The following is a 27,658-nucleotide window of genomic DNA, read 5'->3' on the forward strand; positions in this document are numbered from 1 at the left end:
CAGTTATCAACGAATTATCAGCGATCTAATTAAGGAGTCATTAGCGATCCGATTTTACGACTTATACACTTTCTTAGCAAATCGGTTAGTACGAGCGTTATTTGTATACTAATTTATCATTTTAAATATATTCGACGGTTTCAACACGAGCAACCTCGTCCATTAAACCTCACCGACTAACCATCCTCTACACATAAACCTCTACCCGTAGTAGTTCTCGTAATAGTACTCGTAAATAGTTCTTTCTTTTGCAATTCTTTCGTATCATTAAATATTAAATGTTAAATGTTAAATGTTAAATGTTAAATGTTAAATGTTAAATGTTAAAAATCCTCGACATGTGAAATATAAAAAACCGATAAACTGAAAACGCAAAAAGCTCGGATGATAAAAAATTCTTCAGTAGTTATTACCAACTACTAACAAACTTTTCCTACGCTGGTTTTTCGTATCATCAAAAAATCATCGAAATATATGCAACACACGTCGAAAATTCGTACCGGAGGATTAAAAAACGCTTCGTATTAAAGTCTCGGCGCATCCTACGGTTCAAAGGCAGACAATTTCGACCTTAACGACGTGCTGGACGATGTACAACGAACGGACGTGCAGGTAGATTCAGTGGGTCCAGGTAGTGTAATTTTTTTTTAATTATTTTTTTTTAAAACTTCCGTTTTCATTTTCTTTTTTCCCCTCTGCCGACCATAAATTATTCAATGCTGGGCTACGGGCGGACATTCGAGCTTTATTAATCCGCCATGCTGCTTTTTTGCTAATAAATCCTCCCCCGTTTTTCCTCCCGCCGGTATTTTTTTCTTTTTTCTTTCGCTTAATTAACGCTCCGAGGAACGTGTTTCATTTGAACCCCCTCTTTCTACTTTCATCGTTGAAAACTCGCGATAAAATTGTTTCCTTCGGATGGACAGTCGTCACGAAAAAAGCTTCACGTACCCCCTCCACAATTAAATAGAAACGTTCTCCAATGATCGAAGAAAATACCACTTTAATGATAAATTTTAACGAATACCACGCGACATAGCATAATGTAATATTTCATCCAGGATATAAATTAATAAAAAGTATGGTATAATGTGTTTCTGATATTTTTAATATTTTTTAATATTAATTTTAATATTAATTTTTAATATTTTTGTATATGCCATATATAATATCTTATATTTAATTAACTCGAACAAGAAGAACGTCACCCATATTTGGGTTACGGGGCCCCCACGGAAGCATAGCCGTCACATAGATATGGGTGACGTGGCGACCAACGTGTTCAATAAAATTAATAGCAAATTTTGAAATACTAACTGCAACAAAATATAATTATCCACATTATGGGAACGAGTCTGAAGCTTTTCTCTTTCGAAAATCTATCCGATCTATAAATATTCTACCGATCTATAAATATTCAATCAAGTCTAGTTACTGCCCACGGGAGACTAAAATAGCGAAACAAAGCAAAGACGATGAAAATTTTTTAAATACACCGACAAACAGTCCCGAAATAGGATCAGCGCCAGCTGATTCGAAGAACGCCATATTGTCAGCCTGTTAGGTACTTCCGAAGCACCCCACTACTGTCGGGTAGCAACAACTCTGGTCTCGGTACTTTTAGAGAACAGGTACGCAAGTGGGTACCACAGATTTTTCTCGCGTCCGGTTCTTACGACTGCTCGTCAGGCTAAACATCACTTTGTCCATGGCAACGCATTAAACGTTGTAGCAGGAAACGGGTCCGCGCGATTATTTATAGTACGTTGGCATGCGCTGGTTAAGCCGTGTTACCCGTTATTTCATCAGCCAGCAACGCGACGTAATGAATAATACGATTTTCAAGGGCCGCCTCTCGCTCTGCTTGACGTTATCGAGGACGCTTTATCGATGTCCGATCGCCACACCCTCTACGCCTCCTTCCATCCTGCAATTGTCCCTAGCTTCCGCCGGTAAATGCCGCATGGAGCTATACTTCTTTATTCGTCGATCCAAATTACCATTACCATCGTTTCTTGTTACTGGACTGTGGTTTTTTCTGTATTTGCCGCATGGCAAATTTCCCACAGCTTCGTACGTCGATCTTCTTTCGCCCCACAGATCCAAGCGTTTGGGCCCTTTCTTTTTTTCTCTAGACTTTGCCACGCGATCTATGGTTCCCTATATAACCTGTAAGGTTGGCAACTAAGTGATGGCGGATTTTGCCATTAGGTGCTATTGACAAAATATTTTGTCAATGCAACCAATGCAACAAGTGAATCGCATCTCCATCGAAAAATGCTACATTTATAAATTTTCATTCGCATCCATAGACGAAACTCGTTACATTGTGTTGGAAACTATACCCTTTTTTGATATTTTGACTTCGACTTCAAACAAGATTCGTCTCTTCGTTGATCTACTGAATCGCCACCGCAAATTGTACGATTATCTGCACGAACTTGCCACTTTGTATACGACGGTTGAATACGTAGAGCAACGATTGTCCTATCTAACAGTGGAGGTAGTTTGCGATGGGAAAAGTTGATGAGAAGGTGAATCGCTGGAGGGTGTAGTTGAAAAAACGTATAGGCGATCGTAAACTCGTACCATGTGGACTATCGCTGGTGGTAACGGACTGAGGAACCGTGAACTTGCCCATTAGAATTTGTAAGGCTTCCCCACCGCGGTGAAAACGTGGTCTGCCTCGGCTTGGCCTGTACGAGACTTCTGCTCAAGGTTGTCGCGGGAGTTTAACCGGTTCTGAAACTATACACTCGCGCCTATTCCTTTTGCCTCGTTCCACGTATTACAACGCGAGTCATTAATGTCTGTCTGCTCGTTCTTCGTCTGTCCGATCTGTTCCCCTCTTTCTTACTTTCGAAGAAAGTGTCATGGCAAGTGACTTCTGAACGCCATCTACCAATTTAATCTTAGTGAATTAACAGACCGATCGGCAAACGATCGATAACAAATTTACTCGATAAAAAATTTCTCAATTTTCTCTTCGGGACATCTACTTTTTCGCTTCTCCACAGTTTATGTCTTCATCCTTGCTCTTCACCTGTCTTCCTGGCCCTCTTCTCTGCCCTCGCTGTCTTTGCTCACTCGCTCCTACATTTTCGCCTGCTTTGAATAGACCAATACGAACTCGACACCAAATTTGCTATTTAGTTGATCTACGTTTCTCTGTATTCTTCTATCGCGTATTCTATCTATGTATGTATTCTATCGCGTATCTTGCTTCAGCTGTGTGCATTTGCGGAGTGTGGTTTCCTGCTTTTTGATGGAACAATTTAGTAATAATTGTAACGATCGAGCGAACTAATTTTCTTAACTAAAGTTAGCAAGAAGTTCGACCATCTGACGATTCGTTGCTTTGCTGTTTCTATCGAAGTGGCGATGGAGAGTGGCTATCTCAGGCAACTAAGTGATTGCCGCCTAATGACAAAATCCGCAATCGGTCGAATGGATAAAATTGGCGAAAGATATAGCGATCTGACGTGACTCGTTTTATTATCCTTCTCAGGATGACGTTTCTGGGTTTTCCTTGATTAATTATTTTTTCCTCGTTCGAGGTCTCGCAAACACGCGACGTGAATAAACTTGTTATTTCTGAAAAGATCCCGCGTCCTCGTTTCGTTAATCCAGCTTCTGTTTACTCCTGGCAAACATTAATTATCCATTTTTGTCTGCTCGACGAATTTTTCGTAAGAGCCGAAAAATCGAGTAAATTCGATCAGAAATATCAGCATCCACTTCGCAGTGGTTTTCTACCATTGGGCTGGCAACTAAGCGATTGCGGATTTTGTCATTACCACCTAATAAAAAAAGCCGCAATCACTTAGTTGCCGACCCATATAGCTTTTTTGCCCTGTAAGAATTATTCTAACACTTTACCGACCGATAACCGATTTTTATCGTCGACGCTTACCGACCGATAATCCATTATTTGGTTTTTTGTCGCCGATGCTTACCGACCGATAGCCTATTAATCGGCTTTTGTCGTCGACAATCTTTCTCATTATTTGAGCAGTAATTTGTTATTTAGTACCTTGCTCAGTTGCGTCAGTTGCGTTGCTCTGTAAGCTCCCACAGTTTTATACCAATTTGAAAAACTTATCGTTCGCGATGAACGAAAAGAATGGTATTGGAGAGTCTAAACCGAAACAGAGCCGACGCCAGGGAGAATCTGCGCCTGAGCTGCCGGTCGGACGTGCGTATGCTGTTGAACCGCTAGCGGTCGGTAAAGTGTTAATTGCCTGTTCGATAAATTTTTTAGAACAGCTATAGAATCGAATAATTTTAGCAAAAGGTCTGCAATTCGATACGGTTAACTTTATGATTCATTTTAACGTGGCTTTCTCAATATCTCGTTTAATTATCATTTATTTCGCGTATAATGGAAGTTTCTAATTTCGAAGGACACACGAAAGTAGACGAGGAATTTTTTTTTCTTTTTTTATCAAAAAAGCTAGTCAATCGACTACATTATGTTGAAGGAGATTGAGTCACACATTTTCTACTCTCTGTCTTTCTTGTTTTCTCTCGTTAAATGAAGTCACGCTAATTACGCAATGATTAATAACGTGTGTGTCACTTACACGTTAGAAACTTCGCGTGTCACGTGAACTATGATGAAACCGAATCGTTGACACAAGTACGCCGGATTCGGTCCAATTGACGTCTGAAATTGTTTAACAAACAGGTATAACACGTCACTAGCGTGATCATCACGATCCATCAATTTACATTAACCGATAAACGTTTGTTCTCTGCAAATTTTCCGCTTCGATTTCCACGGAAACAAGACACATGTTATTTAACTAAACAACCAAAGGCGAACGATTGCGTCAATTTACTTAATATCGCACGTTTGTTCAAGCGTTAAAAAAACGCGTGATTTTGATAGAAAAGAGAAATTATAACGCTGGAAAAAATTCATATTTTCGATGCGTGTATTACCTTATTTTATTACGTCGTGTAAATGTTTTCGTAAATATCTCCACTCTTGGAGAGAATTTTTGAAAATATCTCAGTTTACACTAGTTTTTCGCAGATACTTCGCACTTAACAATTTTTCAGCCACACGCTCTTGAAAAATTATCAGAAAATTTTCCAGAAATTAACAAACACCTTCGTATCTTTTCGTAAAAATTTGTTCTTCCTTTATCAAAAAGTTCCCATATCAGAAAAAAATTTTTTATGGAAAGATACGAAGATATTTGTTAGATTCTGGGAAATTTTCTGATAATTTTCCAAGAGTGTGTAGCTCGATATATATATATATACCGCTTTGATTCTGATTCTCTTTGATTCTCTCCTTTCGAATTGAAAAAGAATTTCAAAACAGCAGAAAAATTATTCCGTGTGAGAAATTATTTAAACGTGAAATTTTTGACGCATTTCAACTGCTGATATCTCACTTGTATATTGATTTTGTCAATGCCACCTAACCACAATATTAGCAATCACTTAGTTGACAACCCAATATTATTTGAGAAACTTTTCGTCAGTAAGCGAGAATTTTTAACGAGGCAGAGATAAAGATAAATTTCTTGCAAAATTTGTATAGCCGTTCTGAATTTTAATGTTGGAATACATTAATCGTGTTGCTCTATATTCGAACGTTAGAATTCAGTATCACTGTACAAATGTTAGAATATTTCATTAAAAATTTTCGCATGTTAATTACTGACCAAATGTTTTCCAAATTATCCAAGAGCAATTAATATATGGCAAGTGTTGAAAATGACAACGTGAGTTCGTGCTCGCCATCCATATACAAATGCGTTAGTTATAAGAAATAGTAACTAGAAGATGGTCCTAGTTACAATCGATAGATTTAATCGATAGGCTTAACATGCTTTCTTGTTTTTATCCCTAGTTTTAGTAAGCGCGTGCAATAAAGGTTTTTTTGGCTCACAACGGTGTGATAGATTTATCCATTCAATAAAATAATAACTATTGTGATCCTACCTCTGAGTATAGAAATAACAACAGTAATATTAGAAATCATAGGAATTGTGCAACTTTTTCAAGCAAATACTTTTATCTTTGTATCATTGGGAATTTTTCAATCTAACACAGCCTGTATGAAATTGCTAACAACTACATGCACGTACAGCTCTGGTTCGTATAGCTTTCTGCAAGTTTCCGAGCTGCGTGCCCGACGTTTATATTTCACATTTGTTAACCGTACGTTGCTAGGCGAGGAGAACGTGGCTGCAGCCTCTGATCGTTTCGAGATAATTATATTCGAGATAATATCCAGAGCGATATACACACCGTGCAGACACTGTACAAACTCGTTCCTACCATTCTTACTACATATGTGCGTATGTACTTCGCAATTCGATACAACGTTGTATTCGTATTATATCATTCGATTAAAAAATATTTCCAATCAGACAAAAGATTTCTACTAATTTTTCTTTCCATTATTTAGATTAGATACTGTTACTTATTTATTTATTTATTTAGTTACTACTTCTTGTTCGTTGTTGACTATATTTGTAGGAATTATATTTATCGTTTGTTAATTTATTAATTATTACTTAATTTATTTATTTCTATTTTTTTATTACGTTTCTTTATTATTATTATTTATTTGCTTATTGCCATTGTACATTATTTGTTACATTTATCATTCGCTTATCCGTTACTATTTATTTACTATTTATCGTTTGTTAATTTATTAATTATTACTTAATTTATTTATTTCTATCTTTTTATTACGTTTCTTTATTATTATTATTTATTTGCTTATTACCATTGTACATTATTTGTTACATTTATCATTCACTTATTTGTTACTATTTATCGAAATACTATTTATCGTTTCTGAAAACGGAGGATCGTAGAAAAGTGCTATTACGTTTCGTAAAATTATTATTCGTAAATAACATGTGCAGTAGCGCGATACCTGTACTTTTCCAATAGATGCAAGTGTTTTCGAATTATGTACACAGTTCAACCGTTTGTACTATCTTAGATCGAAAAAATGAGGATACGAGCAGGAAATTGAAGGTTGTTTAAGTTGATTTACGTTGTCGATAAGTAGAGTTAAAAATCTTGTTGATCGTATCACGTCAGTTTCCGTATCATTAATTATCTCCTACCTTCTCTTGTGCTTCCTTCGTGCTAATCGTTAAAATTCTTTTTCCCCCTCTTCTTCTTCTTTTTTCTTTCTTTTTTTTCTATTTGGAACTGCACCAGCAATTTCTGCCTCATTATACGGAATAATTAATACAGACGTTCCTTCGTGCGATAAACAGGACGTTAAAATATCTATTGCAATCCTAGAGATTCTTTTGTGGATGACTATACTCGTTACTTAGTTACCCACTGCAAATAGATTCGACTCATTAAATCGGTGGAGCCATTAATTGGATTTGATTGCTTCATAGGACATTAATCTTTCAGTGTATGACTGTTTTTCAGACGAGAGAACGTCTTCCATCGATTCTTTCAAATATTTTCTTTGCTCGAGAAATATCTTTATCAAAGATATATCTTTCTCTTTCCAGATGTATATCGGTTGGCAATTAAGTGATTGTGGATTTTGTCATTACCACCTAATGGTAATAATAAATAAAGATGGTAATGACAAAATCCGCAATACCATCGTATTACACATACTATAAATATTCCATACTTATTATTTCTTCACAAAAAAAAAGAAAAGAAAAATCTACATAACCTTCTTCAATGTTGAACGAATATATGATTGAAATTTTTAATTGAAATATCTTTTAATTTCTTTGTGAAAATATCATAAGAATTGAATTAATATCTTCGTGAAATCTATACTTCTCTAAAATTCAAGCATTGATATAATGTTTTATATTTGTCGAAGATATACTGCAAAGAAAATAAGAGGGATTCGCGTTATGGAAACTCGTGGAAATAGCCATTGAAGTATCTATACAATAAATGTTCAAAGGCACTGAAACGAGAAGGGAAAAAATAGAAATAGACTTTTAATGTTGCGAAATCGTTTGCTCTGATATATCTTTCAATTGGAAAGTCAAATACGGATTCTAATTGGAAACTCAAACATTGCGTTTAATAATTGGATTGGAAAGTCGAGCTGCGCACTACTACCTTCTGCAAACAATAGGACACGTATTATACTTCTTGCATCTTCTACGAGCTTTTAGTCGTAGTGCGTATTTGTGAACGAAGATTTCAACTATTCACAAGTAAACTCTATTATTTGTCGAAGCATCGACGATGCTTCGCGAAGAGAAATTTTCATACAAAATTTTGTATAAAATCGTCGCTTATATTTATGACTGTTGTTCGTATCAATTTCAATATCGATGAATTTACTAATTTTTTTAATGGAATTATACAGAGCGATTCATATAACTCGAATAGGTCAAATTTATATTGTAATTGAAATTAGAAATATCTTGCAAATTAACCATTTCCCAACCACTGTATTTTTTTTTTTTATATAAAATGTTAAAGGAATTTGAACAATATATTATAAAAACAATTACATTTAAATTAACGATATAAAATTAACATACCATACGACATGTCCGATTTTGTCACAACAGTTTTCGAAATTATCTTTTTTTGATCAATAAATCCTTCTATCTTTGTAGATGTATATAAGTGTGAAAAAATTAAAATCATATCTCAAGGAAAACACGTATTCTGATTTTGACATATGAAAGAGAAAATTCTCAGCTTTAAAACGTTAGAAAAATTGCAAACATCCTGTATAATAGTATGCAAGTACATTGACTGATAAAGCAAGTTTAAAATTCATGTTTATGTATAATAGCTATTATACTGCATTAATCGTACCTTGTTGTAATGGACATCTTTTAGAATATTGATAACACTTAAGATAACAGTTAAAATAAGTTTAGAATGTTGTTAACACTTAAGTTAAGATATATTACCTACCTAATTTAATTGTTTCCGTCAAATATAATTCTGTTTTCTAAAATTTTTGTGTTTTTTATACTACTTAACCTCAGAGTCTCATTTATACCTTTTTAGAGGACCTAGACGCAACATAATTATGAGACGTAATTAAGTTTTAAAATAAGGCCACTTAACCTTAAAATTTTCTTTTATCCTTCGCTGTATCTGTTGATTCAGAACCACAAATTGTCACCAAATAACCATCGTGAAGATATCAAATCTAAAAAACATCATAAACCTCACAAAATTTCCGAAAAATATCCCTATATCGAGTCACCAAGTAGCAAGAAAGTCCCAAGAACGTGCGCTGCAGTTTCTCTGCGAAGGATTCTTACCCTATCGGCCTGTTAGCCAAGTTCAGAACCACAAATATGTGATCTAGTAACCATTGTGAAAGTTTACAGTCTAAAAAGAATTCCAGTGCTACAAAACCGTCAAAAGGTATTTCAATATCGGATCACCAAGTAGCAAGAAAGGCCCAAGAAGGTGCGCTGTAGTTTCTCTGCGAGAGATTCTTACTATTGCAGGCTGTTAGTCGAGTGTAGCGGGAAAGTGTGCTGAGGAATCTCAGGGAACCGTGAAAATGGGGAAAGTCTAAGAGGTCTGGCCACTTTCTTCGTCTTTAAGGCGGCCGTGCATTCTTTTCCAGTAGTCGAAAGTAAAACTGGCCGGGCCTGTGGGTGTCAGTAGGTCGGATGAAAGTGTTACATAATCGTTACATCAGGCCAGCCTATCGTGCGAATGTATACACACGTGTTATCTTCGAATCAGGATCACACAGATGGCATTATCTCGTTATATCCAAGAAACGAGAATAGCAGAGAGAGAAAGAGATTAGCAGAGGAAAAAGATAGAGAAAGGCGAAGAAGAGTCGTGAAAGTAATCACGCACTTATGTACATACTTGGGAAGCTTGTTGATACGCTTCCTAGGAAAGGAAGCTGTTACTGGGCCAAAGGAAAATAAAAAAAGATAGCTAATTGAATTGTTCTAGAAAGATATTTAATTTATTTTTCCTTTTTTCTTTTTTGCGACGAAACTATACATTTTTTTGGAGCCAATAATTTCTCTATGAAGAAGTTCTTCTTAAAAGTAATTTTCATTCTCTATGAAAGTGGAAGATTGTTTAGAAAATTAGTTTGGGAAACATATGAACTTGTGACACATCAATTTCATAATATTGGAAAAGTATTTTTAAAACTATTCAATTTTACCTTGATGCCTTTTTTTATAGAGAATAAAAAGACGTAACCAGTAGTGTGTAACAAAATGTATAGTACCATTTGAAGCCATTAAGGTCCCTATAAAACCTTTGAAACTCCTGCACGTCCCTGACGGACGTACAGTGGCTGGCGAAGGTATTCGTACAATTTGCTACAGAAAACTTTTATGCGTATAATTGTGCATGTTAGATGAAATATTTTGAAATTTCATTAGCGTTATAACGAAACTCTATTGCCATTATTACATTCAGTTTGAACCCAATCTAAAAATATATACACACAGGTATTACCTCATTTGATAGTTTTGCAGTTCCAGTTCTCGTAAACAAAATGTGTTGTAAAAAAGAAAAATTCCTCGTTTTCCTTTTTTTTTTAATTTTTTTTTTAATTTTTCCATCGAGACAACGATCTACAGTGAGATCCGTTATAACGTACCGCACGCGTACCGAACGAAAATTCAAAGTCGATTTTCTCAAAAACAAAGCCTCAAACGAACAATTTTTATTCTATATTTTCGACTTATTTTTTAGCGTAGAATCATCCCCTTTCCGCTTGTACCACCAGTTACCAACCACCCTGTATATGTACTTGTGAGCAGTAATATAAACGTACTGAATTATCTAGGAACATTTAATAGGTATTCAGCGACTAACTGATATTGAACATCTTTGGTAAATCTACTGTTAAAGTAGCATGATCTCTTAAGGATTTAACGATGCTCTGGAAAAGGGAATCGGTGCGGTAAACCAGTGTCGAACAGATAAAAACGGCGTCCCTGAGCGTCATCATCATTATCGTCCGCTCAACTTTGCGTCGACGTAAGACAGAAGGCCGAGCTTTCACCTTAGTCCCCGTTTCTAGTTTCCCCTTCTGACGTGTTGGACGTCAAGGTCGTTTCGAGGATGTTAGTCGACCTCTGCGTCATTCCGGATGGAATATGCATGCCTGCCCGCTACCAGCCAACGGATAGCGTATATACTCGGCTCCGGTAAATATTTAATAATCTGCCAGCACGCTCCAAGAAACGCGCAGAGTTCTTTGTACTTATGTAGGTAACTCGTTAGCCGTGAGAAAAAAGAAATATCGCGTATCTGTCGTGCTGGATGAATCAGACGATGAAGTACGTTGTGTGCGGTAACCGAGAACGTTTTATAAGGGTAGTGAATAATCTTCTAGATATTTATTCATAGGCGTATCTACATGTTTTGCAGGATATCACGAGACACGCGTTATAATGGGACAGGATGGTATTCTACGCACAAAAATACGTCAGAAATCTAGAGTAATGTTTTTTCGTTTGACGTCTCGTTTCCGCGAAAATCAAGTTGGAAAACTCGTCGGATATGTACGCGTTTGGTTAACTTTGAATTGGATAGGATAATTTGATGGGAGGTTATTCTACGTATAAAAATGAGCAGGAAATGTGGAATAAAGATTTTTCGTTCGAAGCTTCGTTTTCGAAAAAATCGAGTTTGAAAGTTAGTCGGATATGTGTGCGCTTAAGTAATTCCGAATTGAATAGAGACAATACGATAAAGGGTTATTCCATGTGTAAAAATAAGTCGAATAGAGCTTTTCCATTTGAAATTTCCATTTCCAAAAAGCTCACTTTTTCATTCTCAATTACGTTAGGCTCCAAGATCCTGCATTATCTTTCTGAATACAAAACTTTTTTAATTTATTTTACTTTTGTATGAAACCTCTCTCGTCAGTTTACTTCATCCTCGAGTGCTGAATTAGTTCAAGATTCGATAATTTGCTCGTGGCCACGAGTATAGGGATTCACAGACGAAGGAACTTTGAAGGATTCCCTAAGGATCCTATCAAGCTTCCTCTGCTACTTGGTTGTTTCTTTAAGTACTGATTAGCGAAGATGCTCCACTTGATTTCTTTTCTAAGTGTTCTGATGTATTCATGACCCATGGCTACTTGATAGTTAACGCGCCCCAAGGTGGTCGTATTAGGAAACGAAATATAACAACATAGTAATTAATGATGTGAGAACCACAGAGACCATGCGGTTGATTTTATCAAAGTTCCCTTCCTTCCTGCTCGTTTCTTTGAATATTGATCAACTTGGACGCAGTTGCACGTCGCAGCGTATTTCCTTTGGGGATTTATTTTATTCAAAAAGCTCTTAAATTCAATTTTCATCTTTACCCAGTCTTTACATTTTTCTTATTTTTACGCTGAGATAAAATTTTTGGGTAAAGTTTACTTCCATTTCCAAGAGTTAAAAATTTTGAAGCATTGAATTTTATATCTTTTAGTAATAACTGACATATCGATTTTTAAGAGATATCAGTTTCGAATTTAGAAAATATTTGCAAACGCATAATTATTATAGACTAATTCCAATTTGAATTTGGGATTAGATTTTACTTAAATTATGCTTATTTTGAATATCTGATGTAAATAAATATATTCGCAGTGAAAATAGTACAAGTATTAAATCAGTGCCGTGGTCGTAAGTTAGGTTGGGTTTGACATTAGAGTATTAGAGTTTCAGGCTAGGTTAAGTTTGGATCAAATTTGGGTTAAATTTCGGTGAATCTTCGGTTAGGTTAGGTTAAATTCTTCCTTCGCTATAATATTGCTCTAATGCTACTCGAGAAGGTAATTTCTTCGAAAAAAAAAATTATGTCCAAATTAAAATTGAAATAAGCTACAATCAAACTTAATTTTTTTCAAATTCAAAGGTGGTATTTTTTAATTCAAATGGTCGAATATTATAAAAAAAACATAAAAATATGTCAAAATTTTGTAAAACTAAGTTTAATAATGAACTAATAATTCGTTAGAATCGCAGATACGGCTGAGTATCTATCTTTATATACATGAAAGAAGCGTCTTTAGATCAAATCTTCTACGATGAAAGACGTACGATATCAAATTAGCAATTTTTTTATCGATAATTACTGGACAAGTCGTAGCAAGACTAGAAAAATATTTCATATAGGTTATGCAGTTACATTTGACTTCAATTAAGAGTAAATAGTTCAGTTTACATTGGATTTAGATTCCATTCGAATTAGATCTAAACTTAATTTAGATTAAGCTTAAATTCGAAGTAAATTAAGTCTAAATTTACTTTGGTTTTGATTTAAATTTAGTTTGATTAAATTTGGTTCAAACTAAATTTAGATTAAATTGAAATTTGAATTAGATTCATCTTATATATTCGAAGTTAGGTTAGGTTTAACGAAGAAGATATTACGCCTGATTAAGATCTAATTTTCGACACTGTCATTTATCGAACACTTATATATAACCCAATTTATCTAATTTCAGTTATACGTTAAACATTTCCTTACAAAATTAAAAATTCATTTTTATAGTATAATATATGATTATGAAAGTAACCTACGTCATATATTTTTCGTTTCGAGATATTTAAAGTTTTGCGTTTGATGCATGAACTGAATTTTATTTAACGAAGCGACAACCAACTCAATTGAACGCTTCAATTTCCACTACATAGCAAAAATGATTTCAGGTTACTGTAATGAAAATAGATGCAACGCAAAATAACTGATAAACTCATTATTTTTAGATTCTCGACTTTTGTCACTTTCATAATCACCGGCGCATGCATATTAAATACAGTAATAGTACACTATACCATACTATATTAAGCATAGTAAGTAAGTACTAGAAACTAAAACAGTCTCCAATAAAAGTTAATTTTATATCCAATTCGTGTCGACATTCATATTTTAAAACAATATTTTTCCATCTTTTTACCTTTCCAATCACCTGTTCCGATAAAACCAATGAATAACTGGACGCACTATAATAGTCTACTCTCCTTTTAAAAGCTAAAATTACTTCCAATAAGTTAAGTTTACATTCAGTTTGTACTAAATATAAGATTCAACTTCGAAGTAATTTATTTTCAGACTTTCTTCAATTTTATCTTTCCATACATCTCAGTTAGGAAACCGGAATCTCTATATAAAGATTAAGATCAAAGATTATTTTTCTGACACTTTCCAATAAAATCGGTCAGGTTATCTCGTTTTAGGGGAGCTATGAAAAGTAGACTGGAAACGATCTACTTTTACGGCAATTGGTCGACGCTAACCCCAATTTCACGTATCACGGACAACGATGGTGTCAAATTACAAACACCGTATGGCACACACGTGTCGTAGCCCCGGTTAACCACTGTGCTTCAATATTTCAACTCTTTTTGACTGAAAAACAATCTCCCTATGAGGACGCCATTTTGCGTAAAACATGCTCTGCTTACACAGCCGTATATTTACGGGTTCTTGCATATACTTTATTTGCTTTTGGCGCTGGCCAACGAACAGTTGCTGGCAACCTGGACTTGGTGAGTAATCCGACTCCCCAAAGAAGGTAAAGTATTTCACTAAATTCCCGGGTAATATTTTTACCAGGAAATGTTTGACAAAGGAAAATTTAAACTCTGATAAAATGAAATTTTATGCAAGTATGGTTAACACTTACATTGGGACGTAAAATTTTGAAATTAGAAAATTAGAAACTTAAAAGGTTTAACGTTAGAAATACTGTAAAGCTAAGAACATAAAATTAGAGAAATCTACTAACTTCGGAATTTTAAATTAGAAAAATTGCCACCTGAAATTTGAGAAATTTAATAGTTTTGGATTTAAAAATTCCAAGTTAAAAGATTTTAGATTAAGAGCTTACAAATTGAAATATTTAGAATTAAAACCTTGTAAATTTTACTATTTAAGATTGATAGATCCCAAATGAAAAAATGTTTAATCGAAAAAAATTGAATTACAGAATTCCAAATCTAAAAATTTTCGATCAAAGAATGTCAGATCCAAAGATTCAAAATTAAAGAATCCCAAATTAAAACTTTCAAAATAATGCAATTAAAATTGTTAAGAACCCTAGAAATTTGAAGGACTACAGATACCGGAAGTTCAAGTATCGATCTAACCTCTAACGAATAGAATATATGTACAGCGCAACCTTATTCCCCTGAATTACGTAAATCAATTTTTCAGTGTCAGAAAAGCGTCTGTTAAAGCAAAATTATTTCGTTTCATTACATTGTGCAGCTCGTCGGTGTTCGTTTGGTAAAAGGAGCCGACGATAATCTTATCCCGGTTGCATTTCTGGTTACTGTATCAGGAATCTGCGATTCTCCTGCTAGGAATTTGCGTGCTTTGAGGAAATAAATGAAGATAAGCCAGAAACGCAGAAATTCATGCGGCAACTCGGTAATCCACTCGATAGGGTCAGTTCGCTTCTATAAGAGAGAAAGACACGGATAATGTCCAACGCCGCGAATATCAATAACTGAGCGGCATTTAGTATTGCGTATACCATATTGATTGTGAGTCATTTTAGCTGGCTAGGGAAAAAACCAAGGAGAGTCAATGGACAAAACGCGGCTAACAGAACTTCAACGAACCGGTTAAAAATAATTCTCGTTCTAAACATTTCCATTCCACTACTTATTATTTATTATTCGTAGTCCTCTCGCTCTGCGAGTTACGGATGACTTCCGGTTACTTCTTACAATAATCACTTAAATCTTATTTCCTTTCCATTACAGATGTAAGTTCCAAGGAACTATTGTTGAAAGATGTTTTTCTGAAACTTCTCTTTCTTGACCCTGAAACTTGCTTCCCGATTTGTTTAACTTTCTGTGTCAATAGCCGTGTCAGCTAAATTAAATTACAAATATTGCCATTCCATTATAAATGTAAACTCCACACGATGATCAATAAATGATCATTTTTTGTAAAGTGAATTCCTTTCTCTGTAATTTATTTACCCTCTAAGGTTTTATTTCACGTGTCAATAATCAATATTTATCCATGCTATTTTTGACAAAGAAAGATACCAAGCGTATCGTTGGATTTCTTCTCATAGCTGCAATATTAGGAAATAGAACTCGATGCTTAGTGAAAAATGATAAAAAAAAAAAATTGCAAATGAAAATACGCCAATACAACAATGGCCCTTAATGGATTAAAATATGAGAAAATAAAATTACATGGTCTTTGAATGTCAAATAAACACAATTCACTAGAATGTTATTTACAATAAACAAATTAAATAAGTTCTATTTGCAGTCGACGAAAAACAAATTAATTGAACTGTAAGTACCAAGGAAGAAGTACATCAGTAAAAAAGCGTATTTTTATTCGACGATGCATCGAAAAAGTGGAATTATAATCGTCGTCAGAAATAATGCATACAGTGCGTGGATGAATCAACGGACGAGTGCGCTCTCTATCGATTATAATACTCCCATTTCCCCCCGAACTTATTCAACAAAGCGAGCCAGACGGCACGCAAGCTTCGCATTTGAGTATTTTTCTACACAGTTCATTCACTAATGCTTCTCACGGGGTCGACTTATGCGCGTTGTCTGTCGAGGACAATTACCTTCCTTAAATCACGAACATTTTCAGTGTATTTCAAGTAAAAGTTGCTATAATTCCGGTTATTAAACTTCCCCGCCTACCAGAAAAATTAAGCAACGCGAATAAACCGGAGGATAAAGGGACACTGTAAAAACATGATGTAACCTAACCTGCGTTACACACCGTTCTCGACGCAACGAAAAAATATAGTGATTTTTCGTCGGTAATTTATCGTCAGGATCCTCTTGCACAAGAATTTATCAACTATTAATATGAGTAATTAAACATTTTGTAAATTAACATCAGTGATTTTATAATTCTACGTTAAATTAGATAATCAGTTGATTTATAATTTGTACGATTTGTTTGTAAAATTTTTTTACTATTGTATTTGTTACTATTATAGAAGATAGTGGTAAGATAGTTGTAACTCGTGTCTTGTACAATTACATTAATAATTGTTTAAGTGTACAATAATTGCTCGCTGTTAAGTTTGATTGTATAAGAAGGTCCTAAGTGGTACAATGACGTTTGGTTATTAAATAAGAGATAATTATTCTATTTAGGTATACCACATATAGGTATTTCTCCCTAGATAACATCTTGCGGTTTTTTAAAAATCACTAAAGTCAATATTGCGCAAGTTGTTTTGTAGACTCGAATTTCGGAATTATTTGCAGTTGAAGTTACAGAGTTACATGTTTAAAATTAGCAAGTTCTACTTTCAGTTTCATAGATTGCGGTAGTAATGCTTTAAATCAATATAGTTAGCAAGTTACCAGTCCATTTGCGTTTGAAACAATTTTTAATTTGCGATAAAAAAATATTATCGAACTTATTTGGATTTTGTAAACTCCAATATTACTATTATAATATTATTAATATTAATATTAAAATTGAGTTGTTGTAATAATACAGAGACGATTCCATTTCGTATTATTCTTAGTTATTTTCCTTTCACTTGGTGAAAAGGGGGGTTAGGTTAGTACAGAGTGATAGTTACTAAAATTATAAGATTATTATACAATCATATGAATTATAAAATTATTATACAATCATATAAATTATAAAATTATAAATCCGCATATTGTAAAATTACATAAAATTACATAATCTTATAATGAACTGAAAATAGGCAACTTGATATTAGATTTTACCCTATAGAGCTTTATTTCACTACATCATTGTAATCTAAAAGAAATTGTGCTTCGCATTATTTTTTGCTAATAATAAATAATTAAAGTGAATTTATTCTACTAATTTTGCATATTTAGCATATAATAAAAAAACTTTGTTACTACTACCATATATATAAAAGGATTTTGGATTTGAAATAAATACAAATCACTAGAAAGAGAATTTTTTAATAAACCTTTCAATTACTTAATGTCATAAATGTGATATTTAACTTAGTCCCTTATCTATACCATGTGCAAGTATATTCCCAATTCTTGTCACGTACGGTATTACGTCCGCGGATTTCGCATGCATAAGATGCTATTCTTATTTAACTTTGCGCAACGATAAAAAAAGAATGATAGTCTAAATATTTATTAGAGACTCGAAATAGCGTCATCGACGATAACCTCACTATAAAACCTTAACCTTAGTAAGTGTATATGTTTAAACAACATGTACATAAAACAAACCGGTTTCAATTCATTTTAATTGTAGAACGCCATAATGTAAGCAGGATATTAAATTCCCTATGTTTTTAAATTGTAGATATAAATTCCATATTTTCATTTTAGCTATTTTTAAAACACAGTAGCTCTTTATTGTTTATATTTAGTATTATTCTAGCATCGATAGACTTGAAGTATGCTTGACAATTTTTCGATTTTCCCGAAAACCAACCAAATACATGTAGAACCGTCCCCTTGCCGATTGTACCATGTTACTAGAACACCCCATATATTTTGTCAGTATGGTGATTGCGTATAGGGTTAAACGGAATCCATCAAAAACTTTTCATTTCCATTTCTATTTACTGTCTGGCACGATTGCACGGAATTTCATAGTACATTTTCCGTCATATCGTTTCTCCTGCACCGCATTGCGAGTCCCGATTCACCGGCAGTTTTCGTTTTTACCGTTTGGACTGCGGCCAAAAAGTGGAGACACGCAATTAAATTTCGGACGAATAATCCCTGGCAAGAAAATTCGAGAGAACCGAATAAGGAGACGAGAAGAGGGATATCCTGTCGCCTTATGATTTTACTTCGCCACTTCTACCATTTTTTTATCATACGTACATATCTTCATCAGAAAAATTACGTTACTAAGGAAAATTGAAATTTAACCTCAATCTCACAATTCTCGCGTGTTAAATTAAAGTTGATCCCACGCTATCGATACTTATCGATTTGCGAGCTCGATATACGTATGAATTTATCAAGGTTATCTCATCTGCGAAATATATTTTTTCCCTCCTTCTATAGAAATAGTAAATTCAATAAAGATAATATTATATCGATTTATGAGCTGGTATGCAAATTTGTTAAGTTTACCCTCTTTTCTCTCTTTTTTTAAACTTAGTTTATATTACATCAGATTATTATAATATTTGTAACATTAAAGTTATTATGCATATTATAAAATTTGATATATATAGTAAATTTTCTAGATAATTAACAATATCAACTTATTAAATTAAAATTTTGTGGATATTTTTGAACGAAATTAGCTGGAATTTTCAAACCGTTATTAGAACCGATTTTACGCGTGTCAAATCTTCCGATGAATCGCGTGGTGACCGTTATACCTTGAAAATCGAACATACATACGAGTGAAGTATGAGTTTAACGACCGAGTATTCGCTTCTCTCATTCGAAAAATGTAACAACTTCTCAAATCCTATTTTTTTAAAAAGGTAAAAATATTTCAAACCCCTTTTATTGACGTATTTGAGGCTATAAAAAAATCTGCAACGTCAGATATTAGAATATTTAAAGCATAAGAAATTAATATTTATTTGTTTAAAACAACAGAAAATCTATAATGTTAAGAATCCAGATTTTTATTAACAGAATTGCGAATGTAAATTTCCTAATCGTAAATACAAATTTTTACAAAAAGTGTTAATTACTCGTCATAATATTCATTATAATAAATTCCTAGTCGACATACGGAACCTACATTTTACTATTAATGCTAGAATGTAATAATTAATTATTATTATTATCAGATAATTATCAATGATTTTCATCAAAATTGTCAATAATCGAAAGTAATGAAAAGAAAGTTTCTGACATCAAAAGTAGTTAACGGCAACCAAAAACTATTTTCGCAGTTCATAATGATTATCGGTAACCAGCAAAATTTTCATCTTCTATATTGTATAATAATTATTCATAACCAAAATGATATAAATTCAAATATGAATTCTTATACCATAACTATGTAAACTACAGATGTTTATACAAATTTCAAATTTTATAAACACAAGTACAAAAATACAATATGACTTAAGGAGAGATTATGACCATAAATGCATAAATATCCACAGTCTAACCATACATCTTAAATTTTTGCTATAACGATGATAGTTTTGATTCATATTTACTGAGCTATTAAATATGGGGCCAACCCCTACACCAACAAGTATTAGATACATTCTGACCCATCCTAATTTACCCGGTACAAACAGCGCCACGACCGATCCTCATCAAAACACTGGGTGCCTTGCTCCGAAAAAAGTGGTCAAACCAGTTGCACCGCTAAAATTCCATCTGAATTCAGATCCAAAGTGAAGCGAAGGAACTCACCGTAGGTCTCTTCAGCGTGACATCTCCGTGGCCGAGTGCTTGGTAAAAATGTCGCGCACGATTTTTCGACCCTGTCGTCGACGCAGCAGAGCCTAGCACAGTGGAGTGCCACCAAGAATTATCCCAATCACGTCCAGTCACAAAAAGCGGGGAACAACGTGCATACTGATGATGCACGGTGCTCGCGTTCCACGTCTCTTTCACCGGCGGACGATCAGTGCCCGCTAGCCGAAACTCGCGTGGATTCACGTTTATTCCACGCACGACGATCACGAGGTCTACGCAATTCGAGAATATACCCCACGACGTTGCAGAGTGCGTATGTTCGGGCTGCTCCGTAAGGGAGAAATACGCCAGCATATAGAGACGAACAGATACGACGCGTGTGAAGACGCAACCAAGACCTTAACGATGCGAGGACTCCGAAAAATCCGAGTCTAAAAGCGTGACATCGGATCAAAAGAGAAAGGGAGACGAGAGAAACATGCGATTCAAAAGCGTTACACCCCCCACAGCGACCGCACTGCTCGAGCAACAGCATCCGACTGCCTTGCTGGGCCCATCAACACCATGGCCAACCCCCAGGCAGCTGTGGCGACGTCTGGCGTACTTCCGTGAATTTCGCTGATAGTCGACAAACTCCTCATCTTCCTCCAGTTTCTTGACGAAATTACAGTCTTCCGATTTGGTTGATATTTTGAAAATAAATTCTTTGGAGATAAAAGAAGTGTTTAAGAGAAGGATCCTCGGGAATCCAAATATTGAAATAACTTTTCAGTTTTCCAAACCGAAACCAAATTTTCTCTTGTTTCGTCGTAAATCACTTTTTCCTTATATATATGGTTTCGCACATCATTTTTCATTTGGAATTTATTATATTTCTCTAAACCTATTTCTTTAAATCTATTTCTCTAAACTGGAATGTGGTTTGATGATCGATTTTTTAGCAAGAAAATCATTCTTTTTGTTTAAAGGAAATCTATTTTCAAAGTTTTGCTTAAATCGGAGCATAAACTTTTCCGAAAGAACAGCCATTTACCTTTTATACAATTTGTTGTGTACGAAGAAACTTTGTTTGTATGAATTTTTCGAGATACATATAATTCGCTTATTTTCCTCACTATGATTTTTCAGATATGTCGGTTCAATTAAGGTAAGAGATAATTCAATTGGGCTCAATCAATCATTCAATCAACTTAATACGTGTAAAATTTCATTCAAACAAATGAAGTTTATATAAACGGAGTTCCACTGTAATTGGAAATTTCTTTAGAGATTTGGTTACAGATGTTTGCTGATGAAGTTAAGTGGATTATGTATAGTTAGCGCTGAGTAAAATTAGGACTGAACTCCATTTTGGGCAACTCGGAATTTGTGACCTTTTTTATTACATATGATAAATTTTGACGAGTGGAGTCAAAGAATTCTACTTTAAAACACAGAGATCGTTATTTTAATAGTTATGAATATCATAAGTTTACACAAGTTGAACGCCATATTGATTTTGATCGGTAAGGTCATCATCGTAATACCGACCTCTCCCGCACAGCAGATTTTTATCTTATCCACTATCAGTATAAAATCTCATTCACTTATCTAAATTATTTTTTAATGCAATTTTCAACTTGACATTAATAGCAAATTGACTGTGTGTAATCACCTACCATAAAGTGCATATCACGTCTATCTTTATTCCGTTTGCTCTCTCACGACTCAATTGGTACTTGAAGGAATATCGATTCATTCTAATATTGAAGTATGTACATAATACTATTCTAACAAAGATTTTTTAAACCTACAAGTATTTATTCGTTCTGAAGTTCGAAAACAGAGATTTATACGCATTTATGGGAAATTGAAAAATATAAAAATACACAGAAAGTTCATAATATGCAAAGATATATAAAACGCCCAAAGTATAGTACTTTTTACAACATTTAGTGGATAAAACAATCTCCTACCTAAATTCAATTTTTTTAATTATATTCATAAAAATAATTATTTGCATAAAAATTTACAGTTATGAAGTAAAACTTGTGTATTGAATTTCATTCGGATTTAAGAATACACGAGTTCACGAAGTTTTCGAATACTTGTAGATGCTGTTATGGATATAATTACATATGTGTGTTATAGGAAAGTTTAAAATTTCATTAAAACTATTATAAAATTCAGCTATCATGATTATATTAATAAAATTTGAAATCAATCTGAAAATATACGGAGAAATTATAAGATATTCAGAAACGTGTTCCTTAATAAATTTCAGTATTTATTAGGACTATTTATCTTAAATATATTTATCTTACTCTGTGCGTAAGGTGACTGCTCCTACTGCTATATATTAATTTTTTACTAATTGAATAATGCAGTAGATAATCTTGTAATTTCTATATACACTCTCAGACTGACTTCAAATTTGTACAATATAATCACAACAGTTTTATCTCATTAGTGTTAATGGTTTCAAATTTCAAAATATTTTATATAGCGTTTTACGTTAAATAACATAATATTTTATATTTGTATGTAACACGTACAATATGAACATAAAAGTATTGCGTAGTAAATGTTCAAATATTTTCATGAACCAGTGTAAGTACATATTTATATATTGAACTCGACGCTATCGCTATCTGCCTCTACTAGATCCTACATACACGTGAACCCGTGGATCATGTGGTTACCTTATGTTAGCCGCAATACGGGCCTTTTTGCGTCAGTGGACCACGATGAACGTTACACGTTGGTCGTGTGCTTCCCGTCGCTACTTTAAGATGTTAAGAAAAACGTGAGGTCTTTCGACAGTCACATAACTCACAGCTGGAAGTGTCCAAATGCAACGAACTGTTTGATCCCGAGGTGAGATCTCGCTGTTGTTAGAACCATTTTGGCCGTGCAGCAAATCATTAACATGTCTGGCGTTTTATTTCGGTGCTGATATTTGTTTGGAATTTATTCTACATCAGTTGTTTATATCACAACATGGTTCGACGGAGTAGTCATTCTCTGCCATAGAATATTAATAAAAATATTACCACGGATTTGGAACTTTTGTTAATGAAATATGACTTGATAACAAATCAACCGAATCATTCGCGCGACGTTAATTGGCCTTTTAATGCGATTTAATGATCTTTAATCATGCAGGTGACATTTCTACTTAACGTAATTCTCGTATACATATTAGCTCCACTTTGTTTTGCTTTTTATTGTTGCTATTAGTTTTAAGATAAGATATAATGGTTTGTGAAAATATTTAAACAGTTGTAGAAGTCTCTTATGAATATCTTACTTGTGTTATAGAAGCCATTTTAAAATTTCATTAACACTGTAATGAGATTCAACTATCATAATTGTACTGGAAATAAAAGATAAAAGTATAACTTATACATGCGCATTTATGCTTAGAATTTAAATGTGTATGACATGTGGAATACTAGTGTTTATATCTATAAACATAAGATAACAGCTTGTGATATCATTAATGAGCAGAAGTCGTAATTAAGAAACATTCAATGTTCCATTCGTACTACAGTGCTACAAAGATATTTGTGATTTCCATAGGACCAAGGATGTCAAAACGACTGAGCTTCTATGGTCTAATAGGCCTGGCGTCCATTTGCATCTTCTTCTTAGCATTTAATCAACGCTACAGCAGCTACCTTGAGCATCGACTGCAGCCGGTGATATCGGTCAGTAAAAAATCGGAGGTGGGGATTGCTCTAAATTGAGTCACGCCAAACACGCTCTTTCTGACGGTAAAGTCTAACTTTTGCACCTAACTTTTTTCCACTCGTACACTAACAATGAACTGTCAAACCATTGCAAACAGTTACCAGCTCTCTTTCTCCCTGTTTCCACCATTTCCTTCCCTCTTTTTTTGGTTCAAGCAGTATTAGATAAGATACACACTGAAAATATTCTGCTTAATAAATCATTGGGGTAATTTGATATTAATCTTGTACAAAAAATTAATAAAAACACTGTAAATATTTTAATATTCTACAGTCATTATATATTAATGCACAACTTCTTTTATACCAAAGTAATACAAGTTTGGAATGATTACTTATGGAAAAATGGCTATAAGGAAAATATGTGTATATATGAGTAATGAAGCTTTCTATTCTTTTATGATTTTTTTATGTCTTGCATGTTTCGCACAAATTGACATCCTTCTTTGCACTTTTAATTTTCTTTTTACAATGTACATGGAACTCTGTTCACGCTACTAGCATATTTTGGATACTAATGCACTACCTATATAATGAAAGAGGGAGAAAGATATTGTCCTGGTTACATCAGCAGCATTATCGTGTTCACAATATACTATGCACTTTCAGTATGCTAAACTATCAATATTTTCTTCAATATAGGATGTGGAAATAAGGCCACGCATCATCAAAATTCAAGATCCAGTAACGGTAAGCAGAATGCACGTAGATTTACATAAACTGTCAGTTTTGTTCAGTAGAATATGTATTACAAGCTGATTCCCATTGTATAAAATAAAAGGACATTTAAAGCAAAATGTCAAAAATGATAAATAGATTTAAAGTAATTGTTATTTTTTTCTTTTCTTTCTTTTATGTTTGATATGTTCAGGTAAGTGAATATTTATCTTGAGATTAATCCTTTCAGTCACAATAAGAGATTAACAGTTAACACATTTAATGTGGTAATGGGGACAAAAATTCCAAAAAATACCCTATTATTTTTGTTTGCATTGTGTGGATGTAAAGTGTATAAACGGAAACAAACTTTAATTATAAATTATGTGTGTTTTATAGGCATATTTTAGAGGGTCCATTGAAAATGTTACACTTTCTGAAATACAAGAAGTTGTTGATCAACAAAGAAAAGCAATTGAAAGAGAGATGGAAGGGTACAAATATCCCAATGGAAAATATGGAGTTAATGTTAGGTACATTGATTTTCATTTCTAGAGTTAATATACGAAACTTCCCCTGTGATTATATAATAATTCTTGTAGTAAGCTAGAAGACTTAGTATTAGAAAAAGGAGGGAGACCCATGAGAAGTGTGATTTTAACAAGCTGGAGAAGTGGTAGTACGTTTTTTGGAGATGTGATCAACGCACATCCAGCCAATTTTTACCACTATGAACCTCTTCTTGATTTTGGAATTGTACAAATTAGGGGGCCACCACTTGCTGACGAAGCTCTTAGCAACCTGGAAGCATTATTAAGATGTGACTTTAGTAATCTTGGTAGGTATTTAAGTTAATACATAATACAGATAAGTATTTTCTCAGTATAATTATCTAAAAAAATATTCTTAGATCGATACTTGGATTATGGTAAAACGCATCCTTGGGTCTTCAATCATAATACTCATCTATGGAAACAGTGTCAGATTCACAAAAAAATTTGTTGGGACCCACGATTCGTTTCGAAATTTTGTAAATTATTCCCCTTTCAATCGATGAAAATTGTCCGTTTAAGATTGCGCGCTGCAGAAAAACTCCTGGAGCAAGAAGAGTAAGAACACAGCTCAATTTCTTTTCAATTAATAGTGTAAATGCGACAAACCTCAAAACAATAATTTGTTCAGTTTAGGAATACGTTTAGTTCTATTGATTCGCGATCCAAGAGGAATTTTACAATCGAGAAAGCATCGAGAATGGTGCCCGACCGAACCAGATTGTTCTAACCCTGCATTAGTATGTGCAGACATGGTTTCAGACTTCAGTGCAGCTGTTCGACTAATAAAAAAATATCCACGTACCTTTAGGTATACTTCTCTTTCGCAATGAATATTATCTACGTTAATTAACTACATTCACAATGACAGATATTCTACAAATATTTCAAAATAACATTTTTTTTATTTAACAGGGTGGTGCGTTACGAAGACTTATCTGTAGACCCTTATAGACACGTGAAGGAACTGTACAATTTCTACGGCTTGGACTTTCACGTGAACGTGAAGAAGTTTTTAGATACTCATACAAAGAACGACGTGGGTGGTGTCTCGAGCACTTTTCGAAATTCGAAAGTGGCACCCTTTCATTGGCGAACAGATCTTGATTTCGAGGAAGTCGACGAGATACAAAGAGTGTGTGCGGCTGCAATGCGGTTGTGGGGATACGTTATGGCATCAAACTCCAGCCACCAAAAGGATTTCGATCCTCTCACCGACTACCAACTACAATTATGACATGTGGCATAGTGTACGATAAATGTCTAGTATCTGTACGTAACTATTACTGTGTAGAGTGGTTATAATTCTTAGCTTATTTGCACAGATTACCGAAATTATCACAAGTGCCCTCATTCACATTGAAAAGGTGGTGCTGATAGCTTGTCTAGACAAGCGCTTATGAACTCTTATGATCAATTGCCTTTACTGATCTGTTTTAGATTAGTAAAAACAAAAAAAAAAAAAAAGAACAATGAAAAAATAGCAAATTATTGGACCTCATAAGACCAATGGTGAAACTTGTTCCTTAAAAAATTTAAGAGATGCATAAGTGCTCTTCAGAAAGAACAGTCTCAATTTAGAATCTTAGACCAGTGTATTAGGTGCGAGGATTAGAGGTTCCTAAAACCCTGGTACACAACAAGGAAACATCCATATCAACGCAAATATTAAACGAACCTAAATAATAATCTTTTTTAGAATTCAAACTTTAAACGTCGCGATCTTGATATTAATGTAACCATAACACATTAGGATTTTCCACTGAGATATTGAAGAAAGAAAAAAATATCAAAATATCAAGCATTTGCATAAAACGTTACTTTTCATTGGGTCTTCGATAAAAGTCTTACTTTAATACATTATTTTACTGCGTAATTTTAGTTCTTTCGAGAATGCATATATGCATATTGTTTTACTTGCAATACCGGTTATGTAAATGGGCCAAATTTTAATACTCTCGATTCGCAATTGTTATTGTTTCTGTCTTACACTCTGATATTGTTATTGTTTCTTAAAAAAGTGTGTAAGATCGAAATTTCGAAAACAAGATAAATCTGTAAATAATCAGCACTAGTTAAATATTGGTGTGTCCATTGTTTTATTATGCCTGAAATATTTTTCTTTGAGAATAGTTTCCACGTAACCGGCCTTGAAGCCAAAAATAGATGGTAGTGTTATATTTGCATTAGTTAATTACCTATAATTTCGTAAAAAATTGTGAAATCACAAACAAACTTTTATTCGAATCGCTATCAGATTATTTTTACTATCTTATCAATTGTATATTTTTTACTCAATGTACTATATAGCTATTAACATGAATTTTTAATAAATGTGTACATTATACTTGTTTATCTTTGAATATGTAAATTCTGCAATAATTATTTGTTTGCAAAGTAAGCAACTTACAAAAGCAATTGCCCACTA

At 33.8% G+C, this 27,658-nt stretch overlaps 2 protein-coding genes across 6 annotated transcripts in view; one reads left to right on the top strand and one right to left on the bottom strand.

The window, feature by feature from the left end:
- Positions 1-20,818, bottom strand: part of LOC138188305 (beta-1,4-glucuronyltransferase 1) — a 61,469-nt gene extending 40,651 nt beyond the window's left edge. The window contains exon 1 of the mRNA XM_069129946.1: positions 20,286-20,818. The gene's annotated coding sequence lies outside the window, so the exon portion shown is untranslated. The remainder of the gene's footprint in view (positions 1-20,285) is intronic.
- On the top strand, positions 1-27,577 carry LOC138188306 (carbohydrate sulfotransferase 4). Of its 5 annotated transcripts, none has more exons than XM_069129951.1 (9): positions 7-84; positions 531-631; positions 23,853-23,980; positions 24,665-24,712; positions 25,079-25,212; positions 25,282-25,517; positions 25,590-25,788; positions 25,862-26,041; positions 26,146-27,577. In XM_069129951.1, exons 3-9 carry the CDS (start codon positions 23,861-23,863, stop codon positions 26,465-26,467), a joined length of 1,239 nt encoding a protein of 412 aa, XP_068986052.1. In that variant the 5' UTR covers positions 7-84; positions 531-631; positions 23,853-23,860; the 3' UTR covers positions 26,468-27,577. The 5 variants fall into 5 exon arrangements, with proteins under 5 accessions (XP_068986049.1, XP_068986052.1, XP_068986051.1 ...); XM_069129950.1 differs by lacking the exons at positions 7-84; positions 531-631 and adding an exon at positions 22,935-23,147 and having other exon boundaries at positions 26,146-26,502; positions 26,671-27,577; XM_069129949.1 differs by lacking the exons at positions 7-84; positions 531-631 and adding an exon at positions 22,935-23,147 and having other exon boundaries at positions 26,146-26,480; positions 26,556-27,577.
- The last annotated feature ends 81 nt before the right edge of the window (positions 27,578-27,658 follow it).

This window comes from Bombus flavifrons, chromosome 16, assembly GCF_040668555.2.
Source record: "Bombus flavifrons isolate JBK064 chromosome 16, iyBomFlav1_principal, whole genome shotgun sequence".
NCBI classification, from domain to species: Eukaryota; Metazoa; Arthropoda; class Insecta; order Hymenoptera; family Apidae; genus Bombus; species Bombus flavifrons.

Excerpts from the sequence above, each read along its gene's own strand:
- LOC138188306 (XM_069129948.1), top strand. The coding sequence starts at position 23,861 with ATGTCAAAACGACTGAGCTTCTATGGTCTAATAGGCCTGGCGTCCATT. Across the intron at positions 23,981-24,664 it reads GACTGCAGCCGGTGATATCG|GATGTGGAAATAAGGCCACG; the intron begins GTCAGTAAAAAA and ends TCTTCAATATAG. Across the intron at positions 24,713-25,078 it reads AAATTCAAGATCCAGTAACG|GCATATTTTAGAGGGTCCAT; the intron begins GTAAGCAGAATG and ends TGTGTTTTATAG.